Here is a 19,095-nt window from a genome sequence, read left to right as displayed (position 1 = left end):
AAGAACACTGGAGTGGGTTTCCATTTCCTTCTCCAATGCATGAAAGTGAAAAGTGAAAGTGAAGTCGCTCAGTTGTGTCCGACTCTTAGCGACCCCATGGACTGCAGCCTTACCAGGCTCCCCCGTCCATGGGATTTTCCAGGCAAGAGTACTGGAGTGGGGTGCCATTGCCTTCTCCAAAAAGGGAGCATAACAATAACAACAACAAAAAAAATGAATTCAGAAAATTAACAGTTATTTTATTAAAAAATAAGAAGAATATATACAAAAGAACCACTGAAGGGTAAAACAGAACTCTATAATGGCAAAGAACAAAAAAAAAAAACCCAAACAAAACAAAACAACGACAAAAGCAACAAAAAGACAGAAAAACCTCAGCTGTGAGGGGCAGGGCTTAGGCAGGGGCAGGGTCCTGATTCAGGACCCACACTCCTGGAAAAGGCCCTGGTTGGGGGTTGGGGCTTGGGTTCAGCCTGGCTGAGGGGGCCTCGGCAGTCTCTCCTGCCTTAAGGTGTGCAGGATCACACCTGGGGCCCCAGGAGGCTGCCTAGGGCCAAGTGGGTAGAATACCAGGCAGGTTCCCTGATCCTCTGAATCCCAAGTGACTCTTCCCCCAGGGCTTGGCTCTTCCTCATACTCCCCTACTCTCACACCCATAGGACCTACATAGACAGAGTAGGTCCTGTAGGGTGAAAGGCACCTTAAAAGGCAGAGAGGGCCCCAGAGGCTGGAGAGCCAGGCCCAGGGCCTTAGGAGACTCCCGTGGGCTCAGTGGGCAAGGGAGCAGCAGGCACTTCTCCTGACCCCTGAGGGCTCCCCAGTTTGGCTTGCATCCTTCTTCCCACTCCCTCTCACAGCCCCAGTACTCACGTGGGCAGAGAGGTCCCTGAAGGGCATAGGACCAGGCTTGAAGCCTGTGCAAGCTCCCTGGGGCCAAGTGGGCAGGAGGGAATGCCAAGCACATTCCCCCCTCCTCATCCTACAACCTCTGAAGGTCCTTTCTACTCCCTGTTAACATCCTGGAGGCAAGCATGCCTCTCTGGGTGCTCCTAGTCACTCCTCAGCCACACCAGTCCTGTCTGGCCTCCACTTTTCCTCCCCTCTTTGCTCCCGTTCACATACTACCTGATTGCTTAGTGGGTTCCTCCCATCTGTCTGGTTTTCAGAGGCCCCCACCAGCATCTTGTGAGTATCCTAGTTGTAGGGCAACAGAAACTCCATGTCTTCCCTTTCAGTAATCTTGGTTCTGCCCTAATATATATATATATATATATTTTTTTTTACTTTTTCAGGGAGCTCCTGCTGTAAACTTTCCCTTCCCCTGTTGTTCAAAAATCCCTTATTCTTAGCAGAGAGAATTCAGAAAAATAGTATACTGTGTCTTGGTCAATTGGGGGAATATGTGTAGTCCATCTCTTGATCATTTTGTAGTAACTAAGAGGTTCAGAGCTTGTGCTGTGAATTGTGACTTCAGTAGACTGGACCAGGAGCCGGCCCCTAACTTCACTATTGTAATGTGTCATGAGATAATAAACCAGATATAGTGCACTGCACAGGGTATGAAGACATAATGTTTCCAATTTATTACGTATACTTGCTTTTCAAAAATATTTGATCCATTAAATGTTAAAAGGTACAATGAGAACGTGTTATAAGTAGCAGCTCCTTTAAGAAAAGAAGTAGTTTTTCAGGTGTGGGAAGGAGCATACGTGTTAGGTTACGTGGTCTATGGTTTCATGGTCTCCTGGTAACAAGTTAGGAGAGTTGAGTAAGTGTAGAGTTAGGGCCCATCTAATTGCAGGTCCCAGTTCTTCAGGCTTGGTTGGACACTTCTTAATTTCAGTTATCTGTAAAATGAGGACACCGTTCAGAACAGTTACGAGGACCACATGAGACGACATGTGTGAAACCCTTGCCAGCACCTCTCCAGGTCCTCCTACCACCGCCTCAGAGGGGAAACTTAGCTGTTCAGTGTCATGTTCACCACACAGTAAGCTAGCAGAAATTATTGTTTGGCATTTTAAGTAAATTGCCACTTATAATGAATTTTGTGGTTTCCTCCTAAGTTTTAAAACACTAATTCAGCTCTCTATTTTAATAAAACCATAAAAGAAATACAGAGTATTCCAATTTAAACTTTGATTTTATTTAAATTTTAATGAGACCAAATACTTTCTATCTTTTGCAGCAAGAAGTATATAGGTATGAATCATGAACATGCTATGCATGACTGACATTGAAATAAGATCAGTTTATATGGTATCTTTTTTTTTTTTTTTTTCCTGGCCACATTCTGTAGCATGCAGGATCTTAGTTCCCCAACCAGGGAACAAACCCAGGCCTTTGACAGAACATAGATTCCTAACCACTGAACCACCAGGGAATTCCACCTATGATCTCTTTTTAAGGGACATTTGTTTTAATAAAATTGTCAATATAAATATGTGTTATATTTTTGGTGAATAGTTAAGTATAGTATTTTCAGTGTGCTAATCTGAAAGACAGGGAGAATGCTTTATATGGCTAACATTTGCCATGAAGTTGGTAGTTATTAATGTCTAATGAATAAAAATTTTAAAGATATATATTTGGATTTTTATTATTTTTGTTTTCCTAAAATTACGAATGGCTACATATTTTGGGATGGGGAATATAAAAAACAGTGATGATTTGATAAGGTAGAAAAGGAGGAATAAAAATTATCCTACCTAGGATTAGCTGAAGTTGTTCAGGAAATCAAGAGGGTTTGCAAGTGTTATAATCAGACTCCCATCATTATGAACCTTAAATTTCTTTCTTCTCCCCAGTCCTAACCCATGTGATCACTCACATCTCAGTAATCCTGCCAGAGCACCCAGAGTGCTGAACTGGTCATGCAATCCTGACTTGTCATGGCATAACAGCAGCAGATAACCTTGAGAGACTGTCTTTAGTCTAGGTGATGGGGTTGGGAATTGCCCTTTAAACTGGACAGAAGTAACAGATTAGGGGAAAATACTTAAATACAGTAAAAGGATTAGTATTCAGACAATGTAAAAGGCATATACAAATCAATAAGAAAAAAGAAATTTGGGAAACAGAAAATTCACCAAAGAAGTGCAGCACCTCATCAGCATTGAGATAAACACAAAATAAAACAAAATCACAATGGTAAAATTGAAAAGTTTGACTATAGTGTTGATCAAGGGATAGAAAAGTGGATTCTTTTCTGGTTAGAGTGCAAATTGATTCAGCTCCTTTAACATGTATTTGTTAAAATTGCAAATATGTGTATCAAAGGGCCCAGCTACTTAATTTCTCATTTACACTAAAAGACCTCTTGCACTATGCACAGTGAGGCACACACACACATATTCACTGTATGCACACATATATTCACTGCAGCATCATTTACCATCGTGATAAGTTGAAAGAAAATTAAGTCCCTATCAAGACAGAAGTGTATGCATGCATATGGAACATGCATGCAGAACATGTAGTACTGTTCAATGGTGGTCATTAAAAATGAGCTATAACTGATAATTATATAACTATATTTGATAAATATAACTAAATTATATAACTATATTTGATAAGAAATAATCTCCAAGACAGAATAAAAATTGTAACCAGACTTACAATGTGTCACCATTTATTTAAAAAGAGGGAAAGAAAGCATGAGGTAGCACTATAGATTTTCTACAATAGTAGCTTTCAAAGTGTTTTTTTTTGGAAATGATCCTCAGTAAGGCACACATTTCATATCTAGACTGAGTGAACCCTTACTACATGCAGTACTCTGAAATTTTTCTATCCTGTTTTATTCCGTGCCATTCCTTTCCACTTTTCAAAAGCTGGTCCTGGCTCATTAAACTGATTCGGGACTCAACCATAGTTTGAAAAATATTGCTCTGAAGGTGCACACTTAAGTATATAAATAGAAAAGTAACTGAAAGGCAATGCACCAAGCTGGTATCAGAGGTTGCCTCTGGGGAGAAGGCTGATGGACGGTGGTCCCAGGGGTTCTAGAGTCTCTTCTGTGATACTTAGGTTATTGCACATTTGTCTGCCTATTTTGTAATAGGCATCTGTAAATATACATTTTAAAATGTACTTTTTAGAGAGTAAGAAATCAAAGCTATTTTCAAAACTCAAGGAATTACTGGGATTGAGAGAGTAGTGGCCAAGGGTCTTAAAGAAAAATTGTTGCACTGCATATTGAGTAGTACAGAAGGCAGGCATTCTAGCTAACTATTTCTGTTTTATATCTATGGCCACAGATATAAAACATCAACTAAACTACATAAGTTTTAGATATCAGTCTAGACAAACAAATAATTACAGGGATGGTGTGGGGAGGGAGATGAGAGGGAGGTTCAAAAGGGAGGGGATATATGTATACCTATGGCTGATTCATGTTGAGGTTTGATAGAAAACAGCAAAATTCTATAAAGCAATTATCCTTCAATAAAAAATAAATTAATTAAAAAATAAAACTATAAAAAATAAAAAATAAATTTATTTAAAAAGAATAATTATTTCTGCAAAGAAACATTACTGTAGAAAATATAATGTATGTATACTTGGCCATCTCTGCAGGCTGAAGCAGATATGCCCAGTTCTCTGTTTTCTATTTCAGAACTACCTTAATTCTTTCTGGTTTATCTTCACATTTTTACACTAAAGGGTAATTTATTAAGCCTCATCTGAAAGGTCAAGTAACTCATGTTTACAAGAAGTTAGACACAGTTCCTAGAGGAGGTAGATACTTTAAATTTCAAACATTTAAATGGTATTATATGTAGATGGATTAGAACTAGATGATTTCTTGTGTGAATTTCTCAACACAGTAAAAGCACCCATAAGAAAAAGAGTATTTTCTTTTTTTGTAGTTTCCTAAATATACACTTTCATATGTTAATTATAAGACAAACTGAATCTTTTAATGGCCACATTAAATTTTCTCTATAAATGTTTTGAAAATAAAATTTTAGGGCAAAATATGTAAGCCTTCTAAGAAAGCACTTATATAAGAATCATTTTTCAAAATCTTAGCTGTTGCTAAAGCAATGATTGTGTTCACATTTAATTTCATCTACTCAAGGTTTCATTGAGGTAAAAAAAGAAGGTCTTTGGAACTTTTCTTTAAAAATGAGAATTTGGGAAGAAAAGCATTATTTTAGAAAGCGTGCTACAGGTTGTAGCAAGGAAAGGAAAGAACAGAAAGATGGGAGAGCGGATAGTATACATCCACCTATCTGGTCTTTCTTCCGTTGTGGATCTAAGGTTGAGAGGAGGCAGAGGGGACCTGTGACTAACATGGAGGTTGAGGCCTTTCTTTAAAATAGCTTTACATTCCTTGAAGTTAAGAGTGGGACTTGTGCCTATGACATGTGAATCTGGGAAAGTGGCTTATATGCAGTTTGGCACCAAGCTAGCCTAGGACTGTGAAAGTGATGTGGCTCTATGATGAGAACTCAGAATACATTATAAATGTCTCTTATTGATACCCGAAGGGAGGTGAAAATTATAATTCATAACAATTTTCAAACCCTTGATTATATTACAAATGATAATTTATTAGTTTTCTTGTTTGCTCTGTAAGATTACCTATTCAGTATTTGCATTTTGGTAGTTTTAATAAAAATTAGTTTTATTTGCTATAATGAATTAAAAATTTTAAAGTGTGATAGTCTCTTAACTGCACATATCTGATGCCTATCTTTTCAGTGGACACAGTATACAAGACACCACTGACTGCTAGTGGCAGCCTGGTGTAATTGCAAGCAAATTTTCCAAGTGATAAATAGTCTTCCAGATGTCATCAGTAACATCATCATGTTACTTAGGGATCTGAGAAGTAGAAGGAAGGAATTATGCATCCAATATCATAACATATTGAAGTGTTACAAACTCTCTACATAATGTTTCATTGGCAGGATGAGGGTTTTTGCTTTAATTGTTTTTTTCCCCCTGAATTTTACCCCATTTTTCCATTAATATGGTGTTTGAAGGGGAAAACCAGGGTCTTCACTAACTGCAGATTTTTTTATCTACAGCATCTGCAGGAATTGCTGTGTCACAGAGGAAAGTACGTCAGATCAGTGATCCTATTCAGCAGATCCTAATCCAGCTGCACAAAGTCATCTACATCACTCAGGTCACTGTGCCAGCTTTTTATTTCCTTTTCATCTTAAGTACAAGTTTGGTACTAATATTGCCAAAGAACTCCTTTGAGACACTCTTAGAATCCACTCCTGTGCATGTTCTCTGGGTTGCTACTAATATGCAATAACAAAATCTTGCAGTTTTTTTTTTTTTAATGTATAAGCTATTACCTCTTTGGTAATGATGTGTACCAGTTCCCCTGGATCATATTTCCCTGGATCATACCATATCCAGGGGAACTGGTACACATCATTACCAAAGAGGAAATATGATATGAGATGGGTCATATGAGATATGACCCTTGTTCTTGACTTAAAGCTCACTATTGTGGGTCTTAAGAGGAATGAGTATCTCTTTTAAAAATATTAGCCCTCATTTGTCCTAGGTGAGGTTAGTATAGAATTTTGAAGCAAAAGAAGGCTTGTCTTCTCAGATGCAGGGTTTAAAACTACTTCCACTGGCAATGATAGCTCAGAGTGAGTTGAGTTTCAAGATAGTCAGTTTTATCGGGGTCCAACAACATGTCCCTACTTGGAGTTTTAGTATTCTATTTTTTTTTTTTATTTTTTACCTTTTGCATGAGAAATTTGGTGAAATGAGCATTCAGCTGACACTGTAACTCAGCAATCTACTCAATTAGATTCCTGTTTGATTATTAGCTATACCAGTGCTGTGGTAGCAAGAAGTACATTCTATTAGGGCTGTCATAGAATCTTTCTGGCTCTTAGACTATGATTTGAGCTGACAGTTAAAGGACCCAAGCCTGTCATTGTCTCTGTAAGTGCTCCAGTACATCTGAAGGACCCATCTACCTCCCCATCCTGGTGGCCTTCATACTGCCTGATCATCAAATGTAGCAGTTGCTCAGGCTTCCAGGGTGCTCCCCTCAGTTGGCTCTTCATCCAGATGACTGTGATGACCTGCAGCAGCACTGCTTGCCATGGATCACTAGCATCTTGTGTCCTCTTGGCAAATAACCCATCAGTGGGCTTAGTTCCAAGGGTACAATCAAACCAGTTTTCAAATACCATCTGTGTGGCTTCTCCTGGACAATCCTGGAACCAAATCTGTTTCATTGAGAGTCTAGTCAGGGAACAGAAACCACAATGATTTCAACAGGGACGGTTTCACTTAAATACTTATATAAGAATTACTCATAATAACAGGGTATCATCTATTGAGGTGGAGAAGGCAATGGCAACCCACTCCAGTACTCTTGTCTGGGAAATCCCATGGATGGAGGAGCCTGGTGGGCTACAGTCCATGGGGTTGCGAGGAATCAGACACAACTGACGTGACTTAGCAGCAGCGTCTACTGAGGAGGGGAAGAGAAATTTAAAGACCATAAGAGCAGATAGGGAAGTCACTATTTATAGGGCTAAGGAAGAGTACCCAAGAAAGGAACAAAATGAAAGAGGACACCCTATCCTGGGCTGAGGTTCAGACCTTACTGGAAAAACCAGAGAAATGTTCTGAGGTTCTGTGCTTTGGACCTGCTGGAAAGCAGCATGTAAGGATAACGTGCTAGGAACTGCCCTCTGTGGAACCAGGTGAGGTGCCAGAGGTAGGTTCTGCTCCATGGAACTCTTCAGAAAGCTGGTTGCAGGGTTGGTGCCACTGAATTTGGCTGAGGGTTAGCACCACGTGAAGTTCCCTTCCTTGCTGACCATTCAGTGCTGCCGAACTAAGGTAAGGGAGGAGCATCACTGGAACCAGAAAGACAGGCTGAATCCTCTACTAGCGCCCTCTGCTGATAGATCTGAACATCCAGCCCGCTGACAAGGGACATATGTTTCAGTATCACAAACAGGGCAGAGAAGGTGGATTTGGACGTGAGAGTAAACAAACTGACAACTGGCACAGTTAGACTGGGGGCTTTATGAGGGGCTCCCTTATTTGGAACCTGCCAACCTCCAGCTTCTCACTATTCCTCCTTAGACTTCTGCCCATCCTGGAGAGTAGCCTGGCTCTTATCTATCATGTTTGAATTGTTTTTTATGGATTTTTTGGTTGGTTCATTTTTAAACTGAATCTGGTATTCTTTCCAGTTACCCTGAGGGCCACCCTTTTGAGACTTAAGAGTCTAAAGTTGATTACTTTTTCCTCCATTTACTGCCTACAACCTTTCCCTTATGCAACCCCACAAAACTGTCTACCTGATTGAATGAAAGTAGGTAAAGGGGCAAGAAAATTGGTTAATAAATCAAAATATAGTCTGCCATATCTCTATTGAGTAAAGGTATTATATTCAAAAACACATTTCCATTTAAATACTGATATGAATATGTGGGGAAGCATTTTTAACTGTAGTGTTATGGAAATAACTTCAAATAGCTTTTTGGTTACCTTAACAATTCACTACCAAATTAAGAGAAATATCCTTTGAAATTTAATTTCCATATGCCTGTCTTGATCATTTTTATATATTAATAATAAAAATAAAAAATAATGAAACCTTTAAAGGTCTTTTATTATTAATATATAAAAATGATCAAGACAGGACAACTTGGAAGAAATGGACAAATTCTTAGAAAAGTACAACTTTCCCAAACTGAACCAGGAAGAAATAGAAAATCTTAATAGACCCATCACAAGCACCGAAATTGAAACAGTAATCAGAAATCTTCCAGCAAACAAAAGCCCAGGTCCAGACGGCTTCACAGCTGAATTCTATCAAAAATTTAGAGAAGAGCTAACACCTATCCTACTCAAACTCTTCCAGAAAATTGAAGAGGAAGGTAAACTTCTAAAATTATTCTATGAGGCCACCATCACCCTAATACCAAAACCTGACAAAGATGCCACAAAAAAAGAAAAAACTACAGGCCAATATCACTGATGAACATAGATGCAAAAGTCCTTAACAAAATTCTAGCAATCAGAATCCAACAACACATTAAAAAGATCATACATCATGACCAAGTGGGCTTTATCCCAGGGATTCAAGGAATCTTCAATATCCATAAATCAATCAATGTAATACACCACATTAACAAATGGAAAAATAAAAGCCATATGATTATCTCAATAGAGGCAGAGAAAGCCTTTGACAAAATTCAGCATCCCTTTATGATAAAAACTCTCCAGAAAGCAAGAATAGAAGGAACATACCTCAACATAATAAAAGCTACATATGACAAACCCACAGCAAACATTATCCTCAATGGTGAAAAATTGAAAGCATTTCCCCTAAAGTCAGGAACAAGACAAGGGTGCCCAGTCTCACCACTACTATTCAATATAATTTTGGAAGTTTTGGCCACAGCAATCAGAGCAGAAAAAGAAATAAAAGGAATCCAGATTAGAAAAGAAGAAGTAAAACTCTCACTGTTTGCAGATGACATGATCCTCTACATAGAAAACCCTAAAGACTCCACCAGAAAATTACTAGAGCTAATCAATGAATATAGTAAATTTGCAGGATATAAAATCAACACACAGAAATCCCTTGCATTCCTATACACTAACAATGAGAAAATAGAGAAATTAAGGAAACAATTCCATTCACCATTGCGATGAAAAGAATAAAATACTTAGGAATATATCTACCTAAAGAAACAAAAGACCTATATATATATATAAAACTATAAAACACTGGTGAAAGAAATCAAAGAGGCCACTAATAGATCGAGAAATATACTGTGTTCATGGATCAGAAGAATCAATATAGTGAAAATGAGTATACTACCCAAAGCAATCTATAGATTCAATGCAATCCCTATCAAGCTACCAATGGTATTTTTCACAGAGCTAGAACAAATAATTTCACAATTTGTACGGAAATACAAAAACCTCGAATAGCCAAAGCAATCTTGAGAAAGAAGAATGGACCTGGAGGAATCAACCTGCCTGACTTCAGGCTCTACTACAAAGTCAAAGTGACCAAGACAGTATGGTACTGGCACAAAGACAGAAATATAGATCAATGGAATAAAATAGAAAGCCCAGAGATAAATCCACGCACCTATGGACACCTTATCTTTGACAAAGGAGGCAAGAATATACAATGGAGAAAAGACAATCTCTTTAACAAGTGGTGCTGGGAAAACTGGTCAACCACTTGTACAAGAATGAAACTAGAACACTTTCTAATACCATACACAAAAATAAACTCAAAATGGATTAATCTAAATGTGAGACCAGAAACTATAAAACTCCTAGAGGAGAACATAGGCAAACACTCTCTGATATAAATCACAGCAGGATCCTCTATGACCCACCTCCTAGAATATTGGAAATAAAAGCAAAAATAAACAAATGGGACTTAATTAAAATTAAAAGCTTCTGCACAACAAAAGAAACTATAAGCAAGGTGAAAAGACACTCTTCAGAATGGGAGAAAATAATAGCAAATGAAGCAACTGATGAAGAATTAATCTCAAAAGTATGCAAGCAACTCCTGCAGCTTAATTCCATCAAAATAAATGACCCAATCAAAAAATGGGCCAAAGACCTAAACAGATATTTCTCCAAATAAGACATACAGATGGCTAACAAACACATGAAAAGATGCTCAACATCACTCATTATCAGAGAAATGCAAATCAAAACCACTATGAGGTACCATTTCACGCCAGTCAGAATGGCTGCTATCAAAAAGTCTACAAGCAATAAATGGTAGAGAGGGTGTGGAGAAAAGGGAACCCTCTTACACTGTTGGTGGGAATGCAAACTAGTACAGACACTATGGAGAACAGTGTGGAGATTCCTTAAAAAACTGGAAATAGAACTGCCATATGACCCAGCAATCCCACTGCTGGGCATACACACCAAGGAAACCAGAATTGAAAGAGACACATGTACCCCAATGTTCATTGCAGCACTGTTTATAATAGCCAGGACATGGAAGCAACCTAGATGTCCATCAGCAGATGAATGGATAAGAAAGCAGTGGTACATATACACAATGGAGTATTATCCAGCCATTAAAAAGAATACATTTGAATCAGTTCTAATGAGGTGGATGAAACTGGAGCCTATTATACAGAGTGAAGTAAGCCAGAAAGAAAAACACCAATACAGTATACTAATGCATATATATGGAATTTAGAAAGATGGTAATGATAACCTTGTATGCAAGACAGCAAAAGAGACACAGATGTATAGAACAGTCTTTTGGACTCTGTGGGAGAGGGTGAGGGTGGGATGATTTGGGAGAATGGCATTGAAACATGTATAATATCATATGTGAAACGAATCGCCAGTCCAGGTTAAATGCATGGTACAGGATGCTCGGGGCTGGTGCACTGGGATGACCCAGAGGGATGGTATGGGGAGGGAGGTGGGAGGGGGGTTCAGGATGGGGAACACATTTACACCTGTGGCAGATTCATGTTGATGTATGGCAAAACCAATTTTATATTGTAAAGTACAAAAAAAAATAATAAATAAATCAAATTTCATGGTTAAAAAAATAAATGGATATATTTTATTTCTTTACTGGATTCCAAAGTATTTTAAAGCAAGAATGAAACAATTATTAACACCTAATTATTATGCTCTTACACTTCCAGCATAACAAATTATTTCATGTTTTTGGCAAAATGGCCATTCCTTGCTGCAAGTTCAGATATAACCATAGTGATTGTAAAAATGTACTTCCAGAATTCTTTAAAGTTTATGACTTTGTACATAGTAAGGAATGATTACTCTTTGGGAAACTAAATTACAGTGCTCACCAAACTTAATGCCTTTCAAATAAAGGAGATAAATATAAGGCTAAACATTACACTCGCATATTCACCAAAGGTTGAAGACCAGGATCAGTTTTTCCCCTCTGGTAATGGCAAAGGAAAACTTCTGAAAGTAAAACTGAATTGACAAAGCAAACCAAAAAACCCTTCTTGTTCATGTGTTTATATACTAGGCTCTCAAACTCTCACAGACTTATGCTGTGATAGCACCCTGAATTGCAGAGCCAGGTCCCTTCTGACAAACAACAAGTGACTTTAAATGGGAAACTGCTTACTTTTGGCTGGTGGTGACATTTCCTACCCAATTTCCATGGAGACAAACCTGTGGAAACAATCTAAAAGCAGCTATTTTTAGAGACACAATGTTAGAATCCTTATCCTGCCTCCAGTGATTTTTAATCTGTTTTCATCAAAAATGAGATAGTAATCTTAAGACCAGTGAGCTGAAAATGAAATCAGTGGTTCACTTCCATTGCTGAAAACCAAAATTGATCTTTGAGCAATTAAGGTGACTGAAATACATATGTTAGCAGGAGTCTTCATGTGTTATTGCTTAGGTAGAAACTTTGCAGCCAATGTAAGTTTGGATTTAACTCTATAGTTAAAATTTGATTGTTGTGTTAAATAAATGCTTTGAAAATTAGCATATTGCAACTTTTTAAAAATGGAACATCTGTCTCCTAGAGAGTAGACTGTTAGTTTGGTTGGAGCTCCTTTAGATTGTCATCTTAGCAACAATACTTGTTGCCAGAAGAATACAGAGATGTGGTCAGGAATAGCAATGAGCTGTCCTCAGATGGAAAGTGCAGGACTAACTGTCATCAGGGCAACATACTGTTTTTTTCCAGCAGTGGTGATGGATGAAGTTAGATCCATCTGTACCCTCTCATCTGGATCTTCTGATTCCTAGGGGCAAGGATGACAGATTAAATAGAATTTAGGGCAAATCTGTTTCTCAAATGGACTCAGGTTTTCAGGGTTTGTAAACTCTTAAGGCAAATAGATGGGGAAAAAATGGAAACCGTGACAGGCTTTATTTTGGGGTCCAGAATCACGGTGGACGAGACTGCAGCCATGAAATTACAAGATGCTTGCTCCTTGGAAGAAAAGCTATGACAAACCTAGACAGTGTATTAAAAAGCAGAGACATAAGTTTTCCAACAAAAGCCAACATAGTCAAAGCTATGGTTTTTCCAGTAGTCATGTACAGATGTGAGAGTTGGACCATAAAGAAGGCTGAGTGCTGAAGAATTGATGCTTTCGAACTGTAGTGCCAGAGAAGACTCTTGAAAGTCCCTTGGACAGCAAGGAGATCAAACCAGTCAATCCAAAAGGAAATCAACCCTGAATATTCATTGGAAGGACTGATGATGAAGCTGAAACTCCAATACTTTGGCCACTGATGCAAAGAGCCAACTCATTGGAAAAGACCCAGATGCTGGGAAAGATTGAGAGCAAGAAGAGAAGAGGGCAACAGAAGATAAGATGGTTGGATGGTATCATCAATTCAATGGACATGAGTCTGAGCAAGCTCTGGGAGATACTGAAAGACAAGGAAGCCCAGATAGTGCTTCAGTCCATGTGGTCACAAAGAGTCAGACATGACTGAGTGACTGAACAACAACAACAAGAGAATTTTACATTCTGTGTATTTATTTTGATGATATGTTGAACAGTTTAGAATTTAGTGAAATCTTCTTTTAAACAGTAATATGTCAAATCACTTTTTTTCGATAGGAAAGATATTATTTGAGTCACTATCAAAGCAGATCCTGTGGGCTACTGAAAGGTTGTTGTTCAGCCATGAAAGATGCCAGGATTCTTGGCCTCTGGAGGAGAGGAATTCAATCCAGGGCCAGTGACGAGGCTTGATCAGAGCTTTTGTGTAATAGTTTTATCAAAGTATAAAAGAGATGGAGAAAGCTTCTGACATAGATATCAGAAGGGGGGCAGAAAGAGTGCCCCCCGTGCTGGTCTTTAGCCAGATGTTTTATGTCTGTTCAGTTCAGTTCAGTTCAGTTGCTCAGTCATATCCGACTCTTTGCGACCCCATGAATCGCAGCACGCCAGGCCTCCCTGTCCATCACCAACTCCTGCAGTTCACTCAGACTCACGTCCATCGAGTCAGTGATGCCATTCAGCCATCTCATCCTTTGTCATCCCCTTCTCCTCCTGCCCCCAATCCCTCCCAGCATCAGAGTCTTTTCCAATGAGTCAACTCTTCGCATGAGGTGGCCAAAGTACTGGAGTTTCAGCTTTAGCATCATTCCTTCCAAAGAAATCCCAGGGCTGATCTCCTTCAGAATGGACTGGTTGGATCTCCTTGCAGTCCAAGAGACTCTCAAGAGTCTTCTCCAACACCACAGTTCAAAAGAATCAATTCTTCAGTGCTCAGCCTTCTTCACAGTCCAACTCTCACATCCATACATGCCCACAGGAAAAACCATAGCCTTGACTAGATGGACCTTTGTTGGCAAAGTAATGTCTCTGCTTTTGAATATGCTATCTAGGTTGGACATAACTTTCCTTCCAAGGAGTAAGCATCTTTTAATTTCATGGCTGCAGTCACCATCTGCAGTGATTTTGGAGCCCCCAAAAATAAAGTCTGACACTGTTTCCACTGTTTCCCCATCTATTTGCCATTAAGTGATGGGACCAGATGCCATGATCTTCGTTTTCTGAATGTCTGTTAGGAAGCTGTTAATCAGATAAGAGAGACACCTCAAGGCTGATGGAGTTTCACCAGGCCCCTCTCCCACAATATGCATTTTTGAGATAGGATGGCATGAGGTGTGTCATCCCCCAGACATGAAACAATTGATATGAATACTGTTTTGTTGAGCTATTATCAGCCCAAGGTTTGAGAAAAGAAAAAAAGTTAGTCTAGTTGGAACCATTTTGAAGAAAGGCAAATTCCAAAGCAAATACATAATACATTAACATAGCTTAAGAAAAGCATTTCCATAAGAAAAAGGCATTGGTTAGCTCAAGGTTAGAAAAAAGTTAAGTTCAGGTGGAACCAGTTATTGTCATGGCAACACAGAATTTTAAGAGAAAAATATCTGATGCTTGCACCCTATTTCCTCCATTTGGAGACCCTTGGCCTTCCTGCCTGTTACCCTCTCACTACTGACGGTCTGCCAATGTATTTTTTGGAGACACTAGAGGATATAGTTCCTCAGAAAGAATCCATATATTATGTTTGAGGAAACCTACTATATAAACATACAAGATTTTATTTTTTTCTTCTGTTACTTTGGAATGATGAAAACAAACAAAAACCACACTTTTCGACTTGTGATGTTGAGGGAGTCATTCTCTCTCCTAGACTCAGTTTCATCATTCGGGTGGCCTATGGGACTCTGAGATAAGGGAACTGCAGCATGTGAAATGTTCGTCAAGTGTTGTACTAGTGTAATGCTAGTGATGGTGGTGTTTGCTCGCAAGCAGAAGTAGAGCTGGGAGACTCAGAAAGCATCTTGGGTGTTATATACAGTCTGACTTACTCACCTATACAATAGTTCCCGATTTATAAGTTTATTGTCAAGAAAAATAGTGGGCTAATGCCCACAAAAGAGAACAATAGTGCCTGGCACATACAAATTATAGGTAGTCATTTCATTCTTAGTTTTATAATATATATGTATATTTACCTGTACTTATGTCATCTGCAGTTAAACCATGCATGAGTTACCATTCTGTGCAAAAATTTTAATTCCTCATGAAAACTTTAAAGATAGGGTACTGTCCCTTGTGATGCCCCATATGTGAATCTTAAGTTGACTGAATATTGACTCATGCAAGAAAGGTTTTATGAAAGTCAATTCAAGCCATCAGGAGTAGTAAAAGCAATTCTAAGTTAACTAGAGGCATATCAGTTTAGTTGCCAGAACCAGGGTAAGGCACTTCAAGGATGCACTGGCGCTGTAGCGGACAATAAGGCATGTCAGGAAAGACTGCCGCCCTTCCCTTTGACAGGTAGAATCACACTGGGCCGCAACTGAAACGTCGTGCACCAGCTCTGCCTTGTGGTGTTTGACTTAGGGAAGTGGAAACTTCTGGTGGGTAACAGCAGGAAATTATCAAATCTAAAAAGTGCTTTTCATGATACTTTCCCTTCTCTACCCCAAATAGTGGCTTCCTACTACTTATTTATTAAATCTAATTCATCCTGACTGAGCCCTAATGTATACATATTCATTTCTCTCTTTCTTCTTTCATAGAATACATCTTTCCTTGTAAGTCTGTTATTTACAAAATTCAGTTTATATGTGCAACTAATATGTAGTTTAGTTCTGTGAAAAATAACATCAATAAAATGAAAGAACAGTAATGTAATTAGAAGTAACCTTTTGAAAGAAAACACAGTAAAATATTTTTTCTGGATTGTAGACTGAAAAATTGTAGTATCAAATCATGCTATTTGGAGTAAAATTTAAAATTCTTCTTTAGTCCTATTGAATGAATATTGTTACCATCACAAATGCTTCTTGAGAGTCAGCTATGCATTGTTAATGACGTGCTTATTATGATTTTCTCATTTTATGCAGCTTCCTCCAGCTTTGCACCACAACTTGAAAAGAAGGATTATAGAGAGATTCAAGAAATCCCTCTTCAGCCAGCAGAGTAACCCTTGTAATTTGAAATCTGAAATTAAAAAGGTACAGTATTCTACGTATAGAAATTCTTCTTTTACTAACAAAAGCACATCATATGAATTAAATTTTATCCTCCCATGCTTGAATCCTCTATTAAACTCTGCCCTTTCCTAAAGCATGTTATCAATGTTTCTCTTAGCCCATTTGGGCAGCTATAGTAAAAATACCAAAAACTGTGAGTTTATAAGCAGCAGGAATTTATTGTTCACAATTCTGGAATCTGGAAGTCCAAGATCAGGGTGCCAGAATAGTTGAGTCTAGTAACCTCTTCCAGGTTTCAGACTGTCAAGTTCTTGCTATATCCTTACGTGGCAGAGGGAGGTAAGGGAGCTCTTCCAGGCCTCTTTTATAAGGGTACTTTTAATAAGAACACTTATATAAGGGCTTTATTTTTATGGCCTAATTACCTCCCAAATGTCCCTCCTGGGGGATTAGTGTCAATATACAAATTTGAGAGAACATGAGCACTGAGACCATAGCATACTTAAGATATTAAATCAAGGATGTGTCTTTGCCTCTAATTTTCTCACCTTTATTTCTGAAGCCATCAACCTCAGAAGACTAACAGAAAGTTCTTTCTGTTAGTTATTATTCTGTTAGTGTTATTGTATGTTTCCTAAGAAGAAATGTTATTAAATATCTTTAATATAAACAAATATATATGTCCTTTTAGAGAATTATATTCCAATCTTTATTGGAATATTCTTCACCAAGCTCATAAATTGAAGTTTGCAACCCTGAACAAGTCACTTAAGCATCTGAGGTCATAATTTTTATCACTTAAGAAGGTGAAATGAGCCATTTCTTAAAGTTCTTTTTTTCTTTGATATTAGAGAGTCTCCTACACTTTGGGTGCTGGTAAATATTCGTATTCTTACATAAGAAAACTAAATCACCAAGAGGTTAAATCAACCCCAGATGGAAAGAAAACTTTATTTCTGATTAACACAACTTGGCGAAAGGGTATCCTTTTGACCTTGTTGGTAGCCATTCTGATATAGGCCTTGGAGATGGTCACAGGTTCTGTTCTCCTGTCCCAGAATGACACAGGCCAAACAGCTTGGACCCACTGGTGTAAAGATGCTTGATCCTGTTCCAATTTTGTGTATTTTTAAAAAGTTTCAGCACATACTGGTGCTGAAGCTGAAGTTCTAATACGTTGACCACCTGATGCAAAAGCCAACTCATTGGGAAAGATTCTGATTCTGGGAAAGATTGAGGGCAAGAGGAGAAGGGGGCGACAGAGGATGATATGGTTGGATGGCATCACTGACTCAATGGACATGAATTTGAGCAGACTTAGGGAGACAGCAAAGGACAGGGAAGCCTGGCATGCTGCAGTTCATGGGGTCACAGAGTCAGACACAACTTAGTGACTGAACAACAACAGAATATACTTAAACTTTGGCTCAGGCATGCTGCCAATGAACTTTTTATTTAAGGTTTATTTGAAAATTTTACTGTATCCAATCTGTAGCATAAATCAACTCATAATCTGGGCAGTGTTGGAGTATGGAGGGAACCAAAAGCGCCCACTGAACTGAGAAGGCATCTTGAGACCGATAAACAAGGCAGGCAACTCTGTATAATGAAATTTGTTCCAGAGTAATTTACAGGGTGAAATTCCCTGGTGGTTCAGCGGTAAAGAATCTGCCTGCCAATACAGGAGACATGGGTTTGATGCCTGGGTCAGAAAGATTCCCTGGAGAGGGAAATGGCAACCCACTCCAGTTTTTTGCCTGGGAAATCCCATGGACAGAGGCTGCAGTCCATGGGGTTGCAAAAGAGTCCAACATGACTTAGTGATTGAACAACAGCAAACCTACAAGGTGGGATGGAGATCAGGTGGACAATGACCCAGAAGCATTTGCAGCTGCTCTCCACACCTTCGAGGAGCCACTGGGACGATTTTATAGTTAACTTAGGGTGTGGGGGTTGGTGCTCGGAAACAGGACGTGCCTTCCTAAGTCAAGTTTATGAATTGATAACTGGTCACATAGGCACAAGGAATACCTCAACCAACATCTTTATTATTGTCTTTGGGGACTAGCAGAGCATGGAGGCCACCTGGTCATGATGATTATTAAAAAACTTCTCTTAACGACTAAGGCCCTGACAACAGAGATGTGACTTACTGGCCAGTACAGTCCTGAGTGAGGTCAGGGGGAGGACAGGAGGAGCCACACGGGCCCAAGGTGCTGTCAGTTACCCTGACAGTCATATGGGCTGTTTGATAAGAAATACAAGAAGTATGTTTTTGCTTCTTTGCCTTACATCAGTGGTATCTGCACATACACAAATAGGGGATGTGGAGAAAAATGCATTCCTGCAGGTAAACAAACTATAAACCCTACCTCATCTAGTAGAGAGATCTTTTGGATTGTCTTGGCAAATAAGGCTGAGAAACAAAGATAGGGGAGATCACAATAGAGGTGGAGGAGACTTCAGATATTTATTGCATGATATTCACATATTACATCATGAATACCAATAAATTGATTTATTTTGTCTCCTCTGGGTCAGCCTGTCTTGTTGCAGAGCACCAGCTCTAGGGTGCATGGGCTTCAGCATTTGCAGTGCACAGGCTCAGTAGCTGA

At 38.8% G+C, this 19,095-nt stretch overlaps 1 protein-coding gene across 3 annotated transcripts in view; it reads left to right on the top strand.

Annotated features, from left to right (window-relative positions):
* NEK10 (NIMA related kinase 10) overlaps positions 1-19,095 on the top strand; it is a 284,563-nt gene that overhangs the window by 227,721 nt on the left and 37,747 nt on the right. For all 3 annotated transcript variants that reach the window (XM_025271976.3, XM_025271973.3, XM_025271975.3), the window contains 2 exons: positions 6,039-6,139; positions 16,391-16,501. In XM_025271976.3, the coding sequence (XP_025127761.2) occupies positions 6,039-6,139; positions 16,391-16,501 (212 nt within the window). The remainder of the gene's footprint in view (positions 1-6,038; positions 6,140-16,390; positions 16,502-19,095) is intronic.

Source organism: Bubalus bubalis, chromosome 21, assembly GCF_019923935.1.
Source record: "Bubalus bubalis isolate 160015118507 breed Murrah chromosome 21, NDDB_SH_1, whole genome shotgun sequence".
In the NCBI taxonomy this organism is placed as follows: domain Eukaryota; kingdom Metazoa; phylum Chordata; class Mammalia; order Artiodactyla; family Bovidae; genus Bubalus; species Bubalus bubalis.
Note: the sequence above shows the minus strand (reverse complement) of the source record. Positions and strands in the feature narration are given on the sequence as shown.